General features: G+C 46.3%; 1 protein-coding gene across 1 annotated transcript in view; it reads left to right on the forward strand.

Annotated features, from left to right (window-relative positions):
• CEP85L (centrosomal protein 85 like) overlaps positions 1–16,563 on the forward strand; it is a gene marked incomplete at its 5' end in the record, with an annotated part of 176,194 nt that overhangs the window by 134,753 nt on the left and 24,878 nt on the right. The window contains one exon of the mRNA XM_014525436.2: positions 9,960–10,077. Within this exon, the coding sequence (XP_014380922.1) occupies positions 9,960–10,077 (118 nt within the window). The remainder of the gene's footprint in view (positions 1–9,959; positions 10,078–16,563) is intronic.

A 16,563-nucleotide genomic window follows, 5' to 3' on the forward strand; every position in this document is an offset into this window, starting at 1 on the left:
GGGGGAGAGAGCTGTGTGCTGTTCCCCTCTTCCTCTGCCACCACCCCTTGCACAAGAATCCTTTTGCAAAGACCCCCTTGTTTCATGAGGCCAGGCCTAGGCTGAACTGAGGCAGGCAGAGCCCCTGCTCAAAGCTACCTAGCTCCTGCCACTCCCCTTTCCCCAGCAATGAAACACACAGCCCTGTTCTCTTTGGATTTGTTTTTTTAATTGAAAAGTGAGTAGAATATGTGCACTAACCTTACCCCCCTTATTACATTTGTTAGCTTGTACATTTGTGTCAGTGATTGCTCCCTTTCCAGTACTGTGAAAGTTCAGTGCGGTCCACGGAATAACAGTGCATTTTCCTATACCCAAGTAAAACACTCATATTATTGCCAAACAGTTTTGCCTCAAGTTAACATTTGAAAAACACATTACATTTGAAAGATATATGACACAACCATTTTTCCCTTGTTTAAGTCAGCTGGCTTTTGCCTGTGCAGTTTTGGCCTCCTGGAAGGCATAAACATTGTAGTGATGTCAGGTAAACTCCCTCCAGATGGACCATGAGATATGTTTTCTCATTCACAAAGACATCTCTAGTTTAAAAAAGAAAACCAGAGAAATGAGAATGGACAGTCCCATGGGTAGAGAGGGATTGCCATAGTGTGCATAGAAACTGTAGAGAAGCGGGACTGGAAGGGACTCCCCCAGAGGTCTCATCCAGTCCCAGCCCTTCCTGAAGCAGTTTCAGGCCTGTGCAAACCAGCTCAGACAAACCCCATGTCTGAACTTTGAGCAGCACAACAGAGCACCAACACTGCCCCTGCTCCAGGGTGCTGCAGCTGCTGTGAAAGGCTATTAAAAATAGACCCCAGGCAGAGGTCCTACCCTTGCTAGAGGAAGGCAAAACCCCCCAGTCGAGACCACTCTGAGCAAGGGGAAAATCCTCCCTGACCCCAAATCTGGCATGGGTCTGAGGAAGGCTTAAAACACCCCTAAGATGCATCTCATGCATGTCTAGGTTGTTATCCCTGTCAGGCCAAGTTTCACCTTCCTGCCCCACTCTGTATGACCAGCAGATATCAGAGCCAAATCCCACCTCTTTAGTGCTATTGAATATTGTGCATGCCGGAGGGGAGAAATGCCAGTCACTACACGCAGCAGGAAGGCTGGAGGCAGATGCCTTTGTAGTGCTACAGCCCTCACAGGGAAAAAAGCTTCCAAAATGAGTTTAATAGAAATAAATCAACCCACCCTTTTTGTCCTTTATAGAAATGGAGTATATGGGACAGGCCCTAGAGGGAGGCTGGAGCAGACCATGCCTACTGCCATCCAGCTGCCTGATATGGTCCAGCCCCCTTGTACCTCAGAGACCCCTTTTGTGCCCCACCTTGGTCCCTGCACAAAGCTGAGTTCCTTTGGGGTGCTGAAAGAAGTGACATTGTCATGTGATTGGCCCCCTGAAAGCACTTTACAACTATGCCCTGACAGAAGTGCCCTAATGAGGGTTCACGTAAGGCACTCCAGACCAGAGCTTGATCCCCCACCCGTCCGGATCCAAGAGAGCATCACACAAAATAACACTGGTGTGGCTGCAAAGAGATGCCGCGAGCATAAGGGGTGGGGCAGGCCTTCACCCCCACCGAATGCATACAAAGTAATACTGTATGTCTATCACAGTTAAGCTGGCTATACTCTGTTGTTGGCTGGTGGTGGAATTCCGCCCCCGCAATCACAGTAGTGAGACCTAGCTCCAGCCCGGAAGGGAATCATGGCAGATGATACAGCTCAGAAGCGGCAGAAGCGCTTGGAGGGGCGGGGAGCAGTGCTGGTGTTTGCATACAATAGCAGAATCTATGGATGCTGCAGCCGCTTTCTCTCTTCCTGTCTTCTAGGTAGTAGCATGTCCTAGAAGAGGGGAGACGCTGTTAGAAATGCCCTAAGATGGCACTCACAGCCAGCACTGTTCAACAGCAGCCTCTCCCTGCCCCTGGCCCCAGTTAATCCCTGTGCCCTCCCAGAACCCAGAGGGACAGGATGAGTTTGCCCAGGGGTGGGCAAACAGGAACAGGATGTGTTTCAATACGGACAAGTGCAGGGTGCTGCACTTGGGTAGTAGGAACCAGCAGCACACTTATACGATGGGGAACTCCCTACTTGAGAACACGGAGGCGGAAAGGGATCTTGGTGTCATTATTGACTCCAAGATGAACATGGGCTGACAATGCAAGGTCATGGTTGGCAGGGCTAACCAGACCTTGTCGTGCATCCGCAGGTGCATCTCGAGTAGAGCCAGGGAGGTGATCCTCCCCCTCTATGCGACGCTGGTCAGGCCGCAGCTGGAGTATTGTGTCCAGTTCTGTGCGCCCCATTTCAGGAGGGATGTGGACAACATGGAGAGGGTCCAGAGGAGGGCCACCCGCATGATCCGGGGACAACAGGGCAGACCCTACAGTGAGAGACTGCGGGACCTGAACCTATTCAGCCTCCACAAGAGAAGGCTGAGGGGGGACCTGGTGACCGTCTATAAACTCACTAGGGGGAACCAGAAGGGTTTGGGGGAGACGCTGTTTCCCCTAGCCCCCGCTGCATAACAAGGAGTAATGGGCACAAGTTGATGGAGAGCAGGTACAGATTGGACATCCGGAAAAACTACTTCTTTTAGGGGTTTTTTTTGTTGTTCTCCCGCCCTGGCGGGGGGTCGGGCTAGAAGATCTATTAGGTCCCTTCCGACCCTAAAACTATGAAACTATGACATGGTGCAGGGCAGGAGCACAGGCAAGACCCAATGGAGGCTCACGCCTCCCCACAGAGCATTCATTCTGAAGCTGGTGGCACACCCAGGTCCCCCTCCCCAACCCCAAGCCTGGCAGCATACTCACCCAGCCTCATACGCAGGCCTGGGGGTTTGGACCCACATGCTGTAATCCATTGGTAGTGCCTGTGGGGAGAAATCAAGACAACCCATGGTGTTGGATATCCATGCCAGAGCCAGGCACACCGGGGGGGACCTGGTATACCCATCCCAAAACCAGGTGCATCTCCGCACTGGGAACTGGTGCCCTGTACAACTAGCCCCCAGTGTCCACCCCAAAGCCAGCTGTATCTCACCCCTTGTACAACCAGCCCCCGGTGCTCCAGCCCAGAGGCAGTGGGGATCTCAGCCCCTTGTTACATGTGGCTGTGATGCCCCACCCCACAGCCACCCACACAGCTGGCTTCTCTACCTGTGCTGCATTACTGGTGGCCACCTCCAGATCTAGTTTTTGACAGAAGGTGAAACACCGACTGTAGTTTAGGTCAGTCTGGCTGGAGGAGCTGTTGAAGACAACGGTCTTTGCCTGGCTGGTTTCCAAGTTGTCAAGGCCAGGGTGGCTGGAGACTATCTCTGTATGCCCAGGCACTGGGGAAGCAGCTGCAACCTGGGAGGAACTGGAAGCCACAGGAGACGGGGGTGGAAATTTAGGTAGATGTGGACCTCCCCTCCCTCCCAGAAGCATTGGCCAAACAGCACCTGGGACAAGACCCATCTCCTCTCCTCCCCTCTTTGGGGAAGAACCCAGCTCCAGCTTTCACTCCATTGCTTACGTGGAATGGAGAAAAGTGGCAGGGCATCGTTTGTTGTAGGAGATACTGCTGCGGTCTGCTCCATGGTGTTCGAGTAGGACTGGTGGCTGTGTGTGCCATTGCCATAGTCCACTACTAGTTGTCCAAAATGTATCCCTATTGCTATCACCACTGTCATCAGCACTACAAAGCAGACTGGGAGGGAAAACAGTTGTAAGAATAGCAAGTGCAGCATAAGCTGCATGGAGCACCTCCCTCCCACTCCCCGCATCTGGATTGCTTGTCCCAAATCCCACAGCCAGGATCCAGAAGGGACCCCGAGGACACACCCAGCTGAACCACTGACCCATAGAGCAGCAAGGGGGGCAGCCAGCTGAGCCCTACCAATGCATATATATGTGGATTTGAGCCATGAGCAGCATTTGTTTTGCCGTGAAGTGTAAGCAGTTCCATTCTCAGGATCCTCTCTGGTCTCTGTGGGAAAGATGTGCAATGACTGCTCTGTCCGGGCATCCGGGCTCCCAGCCCGCCCTGTTCTCAGCTCCCAGAGAAACCAAGCATCTGGGCCTGCAGCCACCCTCCTCTCCTCTGCAATCCTGACAGGGTCTTTAGGAAGGCACCAGGGCTCCCAGCATGGGTCCCTATCCCAGCCTGGGCTGCAGCCAACACCCAGTGCTTCTGGGGGAGGCTTAAACCCCCCCGGCCCGTGGAGCAGCAAGGAGGGGGCAGCCAGTCAGAGCCCCAGGCTGAGCACAAGTATCACGACACCCAGGTGTTGCCCTGCCATGTGTATTGGCTCCCTGAAGTCTGAGTTCCTGGTGCAATGGACCGAGGTCTCTATGGGAAGAAAGACACGGGGTGACTGGTCCTTCCCTGCCCGAAGATTACCCAGCTCTCCCTTCCCCCTCCCCTGGGAGGAGCCAGTTGCGTCACAGCCCCGGGAAGGGTCCGCTGGAAAGGCCCCGACACGCGCACACAACCCCGAGCATCCGGGCTGGTCTCCCGGCTTCCCCCGCCCTCACCACCCCTCGGCTCCGCTCCCGCCATCTCATTTGTTTGCTATGGCGGGCTCGCCTGGGATTGGCGCAGCGCTTTGCGGAAGTGTAGTCACCTTATTGGCTCTCGGGCCCTTCCACCCCTGCCATTGGATGAGGTTCTGTGACGCGCGTCTGGCTGCCGTCCTAGTCTGTGTGCACGCGCCGCACTGGTCCAGCCCCGCCTGGCTGCAGCTGCTTGGAGACCGCGCTCCGGTTGCGTTGCGTTGCATTTGCGGGCGGAGAAGCACCCGGCAGCGCTGCCTTGCATTTGAGGGGTGGAGGCCTTTAGCTGCCCGTAGTAATACTGGTTACCAGAACCGAGCCAGGAGGTCATGTTAGGATGGATCTTGGGTGGAGGTTTCCTTTAGAGCCACGGGGGCATTGGCTGCCTGCCGGGACAGGTGGGCATGTATCTCCTACGTTCCTACCTTTGCAGACCACTGTAGAGCCTCCCTTCCTCACCTTTAGCTTTTCTTTCCCCTGCTCTCCCCCCTGCCCTTTACCTTTTATTTTCGTAACTTTCACCTACTTACATTCTCACTGTCATCCTGTCACACTTAGCTTCTCTCATGCCTTGAAGTCTCAGAACAGCAGAGCCCAGGGGACTCCCTACGCCAGAAAAAGAGTGACTGCACCCGAAATCTTGCTAAGAACCTTTTTCCAGCTACTCTAGCTCTGATAAAAAAAATACCACATCTACCCAAAGAGCCTTGTCTGCCTTTGCAGAGGTCTTGAAATTGTTTGGATTCTAGTCTTTTCTGTTTTTTGCTTGTGGCATACAAGAGCTTTGCTTTGTGGTGGCTGAAATGCTTTGGTTCAGCTGAAGTCATTGGACTCAGAATAACAGTATCTTGCATGAAATGTCTATGATAGTATACAGGAAGCCAGGCTAGATAAACTAGTGGTTTCTGATAAAATAGTTTTAACATTTTTTTTTTTTTTAAATCAGCCTCTAATTAGCGAAACTAGTCCCTGCTGACAGTGTGACATGTAGTTGATTCCTGCTAATGTGATTAAAAAAAAAAATTCAGTATATGTACTGTCAGTGAAGGCTTTCACCTCTTATGCTATAAAATATCACTATAGGATTAAAAGCATTATTGGGGGCTGAGATATAAGGTGTTTAGGGAATAAATGGAGACGAGATCAGGGAGCAGACTTGCAGATTTTACAAAAGGAAGTAAAAGCGAGCTAAAATTTATCGGAAAATGTAACAGGATTGTTGGTTGTAGCCATGTTGGTCTAAGGATATAGGCAGACAAGGTTCTTTGGGTAAATCTGATATCTTTTATTAGACCAACTAAATAGTTGTGGAAAAAAATCATTTTTCCAACTATTTAGTTGGTCAAATAAAAGATACCAGATTTACCCAAAGAACCTTGTCTGTTGGAAAATGTAAGTGTTTGATGTAAGTGTAGCAGGAACTTGTCTCTGGCAGTTGATAACCTGAGAGCTGGAAATCTCATAGGATGTGAGGACCCACTGTGACCTGTTGTACATCTTTTGACTTCAGTTGGGTTGCAGTGGGATAGAATTTGATCTTTAGAGATTTGCAACAATGCAACAATGACTGGAATTAAACATAGTGAGAGGAGAGTGTCCCTAGGACATGTATTGAATTTTCTTTAGGAGATCAAGGAGAGAGAAAAATAAAGCTGCAATCAGAGTAGAACAAGCAGATGGAGCCTGAGAAGAAAAACAGGTTTTTAAGATTTATTTTACCCAAAGAAAATGAAACTACTTCACTGAAGCATGCTTGCGTGGGAATTCAGTACTGTCTTCTGGGTAAAACAGGATCTTTCATGTAGTTTAAAAGAAACTTCAAAGCTTTCTTTTCTGTTCCTAGAACAGAGCTTTACACCTGGAAGGAAAGGTGAAAAGATTAGAGATGTTTTGGAGCCTAAAACCTTTGTTATGAAACTTCAGTCTTATATTTTTATCAGTTATTTGGCGACCAGAATAAAAATGTATACCTCTTTTAAATGAAGACATTTTTCTTTACTGTTACTTTAAATGTTTTAAGAACAACCTCGCCAATTCATTCCTTAGTTCAGTTTGTTTTATAGCAAAATCCTTTTTTCCCTCCCACCCCTTTTAATTTGGCTGGTTGATTACTTTAAAGCTGTGCTTCTTACCCCTTTCCCCCCAAAGCCAGAATACAGAACAAGGAGAGAGGTCTGCGATTTTTTTTTAACGTACTCTTTTTCTGCTTTACAGTAGTGAAACTGAATTCAAATGTATGCATACAAGCAATATTTTGCAGATGGATTTTCTCTTTGGTGCCCTCAGTATTTGAATTTAAGAAGCTGTCTTTCAAAAAACTAATTCTGTGAATGAGTTTTCGTTTTCATTGCGTTGTGAATATCCATTTTCTACAGTTGGTTAGAAAATTCTGTTTTTGTTTCAAAAAGAAAATTCTCTTGTTAAAGTTTTGAGTCTTTGAAAAACCTTGACACTTTCCAAAGTGCATCTGGTATGTGGAAGGAATACACGATCTCCCCACCACACCCCCACCATTGGTCCAAAAAAACCCAACAAACCCAGAATTTTCTGTTGGCCCTTGTTTTTAGCCTTTTATAAAGATACAGTGCTCACTTCATGTTGTTAACATTAAAGCTGATCTGTTCTGACAATGTCTCTTTCTGGAAGATAAAACCAGCTGTCGTTTTCTAGGTTGATTGTATTTTTGGACTACCGGTCTTGGTAGCATACCTTTAAACATTGCCATGTGTCTGAGCAGCAACTTGAAAGAACCTTCCTGCCAGAACCTTAAATGAAAGTACTAGAATTACTTGTTGAAGATGGGCAGGCTGTTGGATATAGCATTTCCACTGTTACACACAGGCTATATTTGTGAAATCATCAGTACTTATGCACACTTTCTTTTCAAACAAAAGCCCAACAGCCTATGGCTGTGGAATGGATTCATAGTAACAGGTGTGGGGGAGCAATGTATTAGAGTTATTTCAGCATACGATATCATCAGTAGTGAAGTGTATGTGGTATGAGGTCTTTCATTGGCCAAAGACTAAACACCGGCAAGCAGTGAATATATTCTGTTTTTCATTGTAGGCGAGTTAATAGCCATCAGGTTTCAGAACTTTTTCTCTATGGTCTGAAGTTTAATTGTGTAATTTAATTGTGAAAAAATGCATCCAGAAAGATAATTGTGCAGAACTACATGATCTAGTGCAACTGTTTGCATCATATCTTTAATTGACAAAGTTTTAAGATGGCAGGCAATTCTAACTATACTTTGCAATATAAACAGAAAAATATTGAGACAGTCTTATCCCTGGTATATTGTCACTTAGTCTAGGGATGCATTTGGCTCACTTTATTTTCCTTTAGAGATTACAGAGGATATAGGAAGAGGGTTGTAAAAAGAGAGAAATGACATTTTGAAGTTCATTATTATTTTTAAATGCAAGCTCATACCATTCATTCAACATCTGGCTAGAAATACACATTTTACGACCAGCAGTGAAGTCTGAGCAACCAAAAAAAAAAAAAAGAACAATTACTTCAAGGATTCACTGGTGGTAATTTTAAATAATTTAAATCAGACTTGGTAAAAAAAACTTTTTAATATAGTGGATATTATACAAGGCAATTTTATCATTACACTCTGACCCCTGGTTAAAAGCTCTAGTAATTGAGTTTTCTGAAGACTGTTCAACCCTTAACTGTGTCCAAGAAGGCAAAAGAATTTATTAAGACTTCTTAATCTCTGATAATGGCAGTGTAGACTACGTCTAATGAAGAGTATATACTCTCCTAACTTTCAAATCCACTCCCTCCATAGATTTGCAGCTTTTATTTGTAAAGCAGTAGTAGATAAATGCCTCCACCAGAATTGTTGTCTTCTGTTCTGCTGCTACTCCTTTAGGGGAAATGTATTCAGTATTATCCATTGCTTTCTTAACATGTACAGGCTTATCCCTCAAATAAAGTAGATTGGGAAGGAAAATGTGATGCCTAGCAGAATAACTTTGTAGCATTGTACAATATATTAAGACTTGCTGTGGAGTTGCTTCAAAATGTTCAGTTGCCTTGTTTTTGTTCATCTGAATTCTGCGTAATGAATTACCTTAAGATGCTATAGAGTTATTTCATACTTTTTCCCATTGATCTTGATTTACACTTGTGGTTGAATGGGTATATTATCATAGATGTGTGTGTTGCACCACAGATTGTGCAACAAACAGTTATGGGACATGTAAGTTTACATTTATTTGAAAAAGCGTCACATTCTTCCGTGAGGTGGAATTACTGGGACCTACTGTTAGTGATGCCCAGTTCTGTCAATATTGCTAAATAAAGAAAAAAAATCCCTCTAATTGGGTTTGTGCCAGTGTCATTTTCTCTGATTTTGCCACCAGATTGATCAACAGTTCCTTCTTTCTAACTATCTTCTCTATTTTTCACTTAATTCTGTTTTGTTTTTCTTAAAACCTACTGGTACCTTATGACAATGTTTGGAAGATATTTATTTTGAGATACACTTTGGTTATCATTTATAAATGTTACAATTTTGTTACACTGTTTGCATACAAGTAGGTGTTTTTCCCTAGAAATTTATCCTCTGGATTTTACCATTTTACCTTTTCGATATAATTCTCTGCACATAGCATCATCTCCACCAGTGTTAATTATAATTTCACAAACAAGCTTGAACTTAGGTGAGGTCTTATATCCAAGTAAATCCCACACAGACCTTGCATGTACAGCAATCAGAATAGGAAGTATTAAGCAGAATTACCTGTTAATAGCTTTTTTCATTAATACCCTTTTGCTTCCTGTGGCTTGTAGATTTCACTGTGTGAAATAAATGTTCATCTTGCACAGATAAAAACAGTAAAGGCCCAGGGCCTCCAGAGAAAATGGTGAATGCAAAATAAATGCCTGGAGTAAATCTGTTTGGTTTTTTTTACATCTCCTCCTTATTTGCTTTTCCTGCCTCTGTCCATGTGTTTTCTGACTGCAGGTGTAAATGATGCAAATATTTTTCAAATTCAGTACTGATCTAAAGTAGCACTTCCATGGAGCCTCCATCTGGGTACCCTAGGTTGAATACAGCCCATTTTGTATGAGGAATATATGTGGGATTGTGGTTGAGCAGAAGTTGTATTTCAGGCTTAACATGGGCTACCTGCCAGCAGGCTGCAGTGGGAAAATACCAGATGTTAATGATCTAAAATTGTGAAAATGCCAAATTTGTAAAAAGGAGCCCAGGGTTTGGACAGATGAGAGATTAAAAATTAAAGTTGATCCTTACTGTAATAATGTTCTCATCCATAAATCTTCCAGTTTATTTTCTGTCCTCTACCAAACTCCTTCACAAATGTAATCTGACTTCATGTATTGCAGGCAGAAGCAACAAATTAACAACCTACATCAGAAGATAAGGGAGAATGAAATAAGAGCTCAGCGTGCCAGACTGAGCCATTTTGTGAATTGTGAAGAGTCTTTCATGACTAATTTACAGGTAGGATGGATATCTTTATTTTAGTGAAGTGTTGTGTTACAATTTAATTGAATGCCTCAGAAATACTCAATGGTATGTATGTTCAGATTTCACCAAGGGTCAAAAAGTAAAGTTACCACAAATGATTCATTGCCTATGAAGTTACATAATGGACGTACTTTGCATACTCTTTAGAATGTTTTATTAACATGAATGTTCCAAGTGACTGCAGAAATTTGGAGGCAGGAGAGGGGGAAGACATTGCCAGACATTTTTCAATTAAGTACTTTCTTAATAAATATATTAAGCTGAATTGTTCCAGTTGAATATATTTGAAACCTAAGGAAAGTGCATGTTGTGGAAGATGAGTTTAGGGGATGGTAGCAAAAGCTATCTGGCAGTGCAGGCTATAAAACAGGATGCAGGGAGTGGTTGCAGGGAGCTGAAAGAACTGCAGCACTTTGAATGAATAAAGGTGATATGGGAAGCCTTGAGGAGGTATTGTAGCAGTGAAAATGTGGCATCCTGGCATGTGCAAGTCTCCCCAGGTTCCTAGACAGGTACTCTGGTTGCTAACCTGGGCTGAAGCCTGTGATGTTGTGCCTTCATTATAGTTCATATCTGTGCTAACTGGATTAAACCCAAGTATAAGTAGACCTACATGTAGGTTTTGACCTTTGCACTGAAGGCTTAGCCATAGATGTACTGGAGTACTGTGTCCAGTTCTGGGCACCCCACTTCAAGAGGGATGTGGACAATATTGAGAGGGTCCAGAGGAGGGCCACCCGCATGATCCGGGGACAGCAGGGCAGACCCTACAATGAGAGGCTATGGGACCTGAACTTGTTCAGCCTTCACAAGAGAAGACTGAGGGGGGACCTTGTGACAGTCTATAAACTCACTAGGGGGGACCAGAAGGGTTTGGGGGAGACCTTGTTTCCCCTAGTGCCCCCCCGGGATAACAAGGAATAACGGCCACAAGTTGTTGGAGAGTAGGTTTAGATTAGACAGCCGTAAGAACTACTTCACAGTAAGGGTGGCTAGGATCTGGAACCAACTTCCAAGGGAAGTGGTGCTGGCTCTTATCGTGGGGGGTCTTTAAGAAGCAGCTTGATGCCTACCTGGCTGGGGTCAGTTGAGCCCAGTTTTCCTCCTGCCCAGGCAGGGGGTCGGACTTGAAGATCTACAAGGTCCCTTCTGACCCTACTTCTATGATGTAGCAGAAAAGGAGGCAAAATAGAAATTCTAAAGGCAAGTATATGAAGAAATTATTCTCCTGTGCTGTCCCTCTGCTATCACCTTAAACTTCTTGTCATTTAACGTTTAACCAGATCCTTAGCTCAGGTCCCTCAGCATAAGTCCCTCTATCAGCGGAGTCCAACATCCAGCCCATGGTACCATTCAGCCCGGGTACCTAGTGCAAGCTGGGGGGTGGGGCTAGGGTCAAGGCCTGCTATATAATTTGGGGCCCTGGGATGCCAACGGGTATGGCAGTGGGTAGGTTTGGGTGGAGAGAAGTTTTGGGGAGCAGTAGCTGTGTCCTGGATCAGGCCTGGGGTGGGCTTGACACCTTTGCTCTAGATCATTGGAAATATAGTAACAGATGCCAACTGAGGATCTGGCCTAGGGTGTATCTGATAGGGCTGTGCGAAGCTTCGGTATTGATTCTGAGAGATTTGCAGATTCGGAAGGCTTGCAGGAAACAGAAACTGAGAAGAGGGAGGGGGCTGGGGTGATCTTCCATATATGGAAAAGGCTGGAGGGGGGCGAAAGATTGCTCTGATAGCTGGCCAGAGACTGTGATCTTTCTCTGAATTCCCTTCCAATCACAGTGCTCTGGGGGAGGGACGTAGAAACAACATATCAAGCTGTGTCTGAAGTGATCTGTGCCTTTTGTGAGCAGTGCCTCTCTTGAACCAGTTGCATCTGAAAGGCTCTGGCTCACTATCTAGTCTCTTGCTAGCTAGTCTCTCTTCTTTTAAGTTGTATCCAATCCTTTCCTACTTACCCTTGCCTACAGTCCCTATTGGTATCCCTATCCATTCCTTTCAAATTATTCTTCCCTAGGCCTCCTCTTATTTGTTCTTGTTAGTCTGTCTTGATTCTTTCCCCCCACAAAAATAAATCTTTGTTTTCCCTGACAGTGTGTCATCACTGTGCAGGAAAGCACAACATCTATTACACACACACACACACACACACACACACACACACACATTTTGCAGCACACCAAACATTATGAAGCGTGCTGAAAAGGCAGGTGCCAGGTCTTCTGGCAGGGGAGGAAGAGGGGGCAGAGGGACACCCGAAACATAGTCGCACCCTCTTCCCTGGTAGCGATGAGTCTTCTGCTGCTAGTGGTAGCAAGTTAGTGGTAGCAGTGTCTGCACCTGCACCACCACCACTGTCCAGCAGTAGAGTGACATTCTCCACCCCAATTTCAGTTCCCAGCATGAGCCTTCCAGTGCCAGAGGCGAAGCTGTAACTGGAAAAAGAGGGGCTGAGGGCCATAGCAAAGGAAATTCTGGGGAAGGAGGGGGAATCTGAGTTTGTGCTCCACACCTCTCAAAGTTTCCCCTAGAGACAGGTCTCCTTCTCTAGAAGGCACTGCGGAGGAGGTTGTGGGGGCAGGTGACTCAGCTGCTCCTGTTGTTATGCCTCTGCCTGGTGAGGAGGAGAATAAGGCATGATCCCCATCCTCAACCCAGAAGCGGGTGGGTAGTGTAGTGTAGTGTGAGGTCCTTTTGATGTGGCAGATGATCCCAGAAATGTTACCTGCCAGCACTGCTGAAGGCAGATCAGCCCGGGGCAAGGACGTGAAACACTTCCCCACCACAGCGATGCTGCTGCATCTCAGAAGGCAGCACCTCCATGCCCTTGTTCCTCCTCATCCTGACACCAGTGGGAGCATGCCCCAAAAGAACCCCCCCTCTCACTCCAAAGCCCTTGTCCCCAAGAAGCAGAGGCAGGCCACCCTGGACCAGTGGGGGAAAAGCGGAGACAAAGTGGAGTGCATTCCGAAGGCGAGCAAGGTCACCCTGAGCATTGGGGAGATGCTTGCTCTGGATGGCCAGCCCTTCTCCTTAGTTGAGCATCCAGGATTTAGGCAGCTCATGGCACTCATGGCCCCATTGTATCAAGTGCCCGCATGCACCACTGTTAGCCTGTGAGGCAAACAGGGAGTACTTGAGGGAGGAGCTGCAGAAGGCAGTGCCGCAGGTAGCCTTGCACTTCACCTCAGACATCTGGAGCAGCTAGGGTGGAGATCATGCCTACCTGTCCCTCACAGGGCACTGGTGTGATCAGTCAGGGCGTCGGTGGGCTCTCCTTCAAGCAGAGGTGATGGATGGGTTCCATATGGCAAGGAAGATCATAGTGGCCATAAACCGCGTGGTGCAGGGGTGGCTCATTGGGTAGGGCGAGTTTACCCCCTGGTCCATGGTCACCGACAACAGCGCCAATATGGTCAAGGCAATCCATGATCTGCTGTGTAGCACACAAGTTCCACCTTGTAGTGAGGGACACCTTGGAGGGGGACAGGGCTCCCAGTGACGGCGCCATCACTACCAGCCAGCTTATTTCGAAATGCAGGAAGGTGGCAGGCTACTTTCACCGCAGCATGAAGGGGGGGCAAGATGCTGCAGGATGTGGAGACTTGGTGGAACTCCACGTACCTGAGGCTGGTCGAGCAACAGAAGGCCATCTATGAGATGGCATTGGTCAGGGAAATTGGGATCAGTAGCCCCCTTAACAAAACAGAGTGGGATATCTTCTCCCTGATCTTGGTGGTCCTCAAGCCATTCCTCAAGGCCACTGAGAGCCTCTGCGCTGGCAATGCCCTCTGTAGCCAGGTGACCCCTATAGTGAAGTAGCTTGAGAATGAAATGGAGAAGTTCCAGGGTATCAATGTTCCTGGTTGGGGCAAGCCACTTTCACCAGAGGTGCAAGCACTGGTGAAGCAGGGTGAAGGAGGGCATCAAAAACGGCTGGATCCGTTGCAGTCCAGTATGGTCCACATGCTGGCGGGCATGTGTGACCTGAGGGTAAAGGGGAGCTTCTGCAGCAGTAAAACGCTCGATCGCTGAACAGAGGTGCTGGTGAGCAGAGTCAAGGAGGCAGAAAGGCAGAGGCAGGAGGACGTGGAAGAGGGGGATCCACTTTCCTGTGCCAGCACTCCAACCATGAGCCAATCTCCTCCATCACCAATGTAGGCCAAGGGCATGGCTTTAATGTTGGGGTCCAGAGGCACCGGACCCCACCATCAGGCAGGTAGTGCGGGGGCCTTGGTGACTACCTATCTCGCTGAGGATGTGGAGCCGCTGCACTGCCACCCTTCGCCTATTGGGCAACCCGTAGCCAAGTGTGGCAGGATCTGGCCACGGTTGCCCAGGAACACCTGTCCTGTCCACCGACCAGTGTTCCAAGTGAGAGAGGGTTCAGCATTGCTGGTTATGTTGTGACACCTCACCATACCTCCCTGGGTCCTGGTCTGGTGGAGCGGCTGGTGTTCTTCAAGGTGAACCTCCTGAGGTTCCCCAAGTTCCGCGTGCAGACAGAGTGCCACCCTCCTCACTCTGCACCTTTTTGCTTTTTTTTAATTTGCTTTCAGAACCTTGAGGTGCACTTTCACAGAAACTCCTCCACAACTCTGCCTGAAATCCGGCAGGCCTCATGCCCGCATGAGGGGCTACCATCCCTGCTGCTTTCATCGTGCTGTGCCGTAATGCACACAAGTGATACGAGTTTTGCTTTTAACGGTTTGAGGGGCACTTTCACAGAAACCCCTGCACCTATCTCCTTCAAACTTGGCAGGCTTCATGCCCTCAGAAGGGGCTACTATCCCTGCTGTTTTCATCCAAATCTGCAAAAAACAAAATGACCAAGTTATAGGTATTTTAGTGATTCCCCATTATAGTCTATGGCTGAATCTCTGAATCAAATCACTGTCTCTCTGAATCAGCCGAATCTGAATCAAATACTTGCTGCTTCACACAGGCCTAATATCTGAACCCACAGGAAGAAAACTTTGAATGCCAGTCATCTGCTCTGCAGCACATGTTACTCTTTGACTTTTGAGTATGTCTGTAATAAATGTGCATTGGGTCAAATGGAAACATAGTGCAGCATTAACTATTTTTAAGCACATATGGAAGGTATAGAAAACTCTTCCAACACATAAACCTAATAATTTTAGTGTATATTAGTTCCTCTTAGGGATTGGGTGAATGAGACTGTTTCTGAAAGAATAAAGTATTGGTGTATCTTTTAAATATAAGTGTCAGTTTCCAGCTCCCTTCCCCCTCCCCCCCCAATTGCAACCTGAAATCATTGACATATGTAATAATGCATATTAATTAAATGTATTGTAAATACATGAAGCTTTTCATGATTTAATTGTATTTTAAAACCAGTCTTTGAGATTCAGCTTTAAGTTTTTTATTCATTCTCTGCTACTGGAGATTTTCTTAATGGCATTCCTCATAGATGGTTTTAATCCCTATAAATGTTAAATGATTTGCAGTATTTTGTCTGTCTTGCTTAAGGGGCATTATCAGTTCAAAATTCATCTTTTCAAGTATGTCAGATGGCCTTTTAAACTTCTCTGTCAGATTATTGCAAGAGAGGCTTTTTTCTTTCTTAAACTCCCAATACTTTTTGCCACTCCTGCAATCCCACGCTGTTCTCACCATGAACAATGAAAAATTATTTTCACTCTTATGATTTGGGAAGGCAACCTGCTTCAACTGACAGGGTACAAGAGAAGAAGCTTCACATCTAGTCTTACCTCTGCCACTTGGCAACATCTTGGGCAAGTTGCTTTGTTTCTCTTTACTTCAGTTTCACCATTAATTGTATATAGATCATAATGCCTACCCCTTCATAAAACTGAAGAGAGCTAAGAATCGCAACATTGTGTTCATAACCACCTGGTTTAGGTGGTTCTGAACAAAAGGTTCAAGTGGCTATACTGCTGCAGTGGGATAATGATTTAGTTTGGAAACACTGCAGAATTGTTTGCTCTCGCAAAGGAAATCTAATTTGGTCCCACAGGCTGTATCCAGATGAGTGCCAATGTCTGCTATGTGGTGCTGCAGACCCGTCTGTGGTGCCACGCACCACACATGCAGGTGTTCCCTGTGCTGCTACCTGCTACCTTTTTCTTCTTTACAAAATACCATTTCTAGAAATGACTGTGGTGGTATCTTTTGTTCTGATGCTTAGAAATAATGCACAGATATCAGCTGAAATGTGTCCCACTGTTTTGGCTTGTAAAAAGTATACTGCAGCATTAAGGGTCTTTTTGTTTTTTGTTGTTTTTTTTTTAAAGCAGTTTATTTCCATGTGCAATCTCTGTTGTGCTATCTCTCATCACAAAACATTTTATAACATATGTGCTATTCTTTTTGCAAGACTACTGGTTTGTTTTCCAGCCTACTAAGTAAGAGGGTTTCCCATTTTTTTTTCTTCCTGTCTCCTTTAGAAGCCATCTGGTAATTTCAAGCTAAT

Source organism: Alligator sinensis, unplaced genomic scaffold, assembly GCF_000455745.1.
Source record: "Alligator sinensis unplaced genomic scaffold, ASM45574v1 scaffold1343_1, whole genome shotgun sequence".
Taxonomy (NCBI): Eukaryota; Metazoa; Chordata; order Crocodylia; family Alligatoridae; genus Alligator; species Alligator sinensis.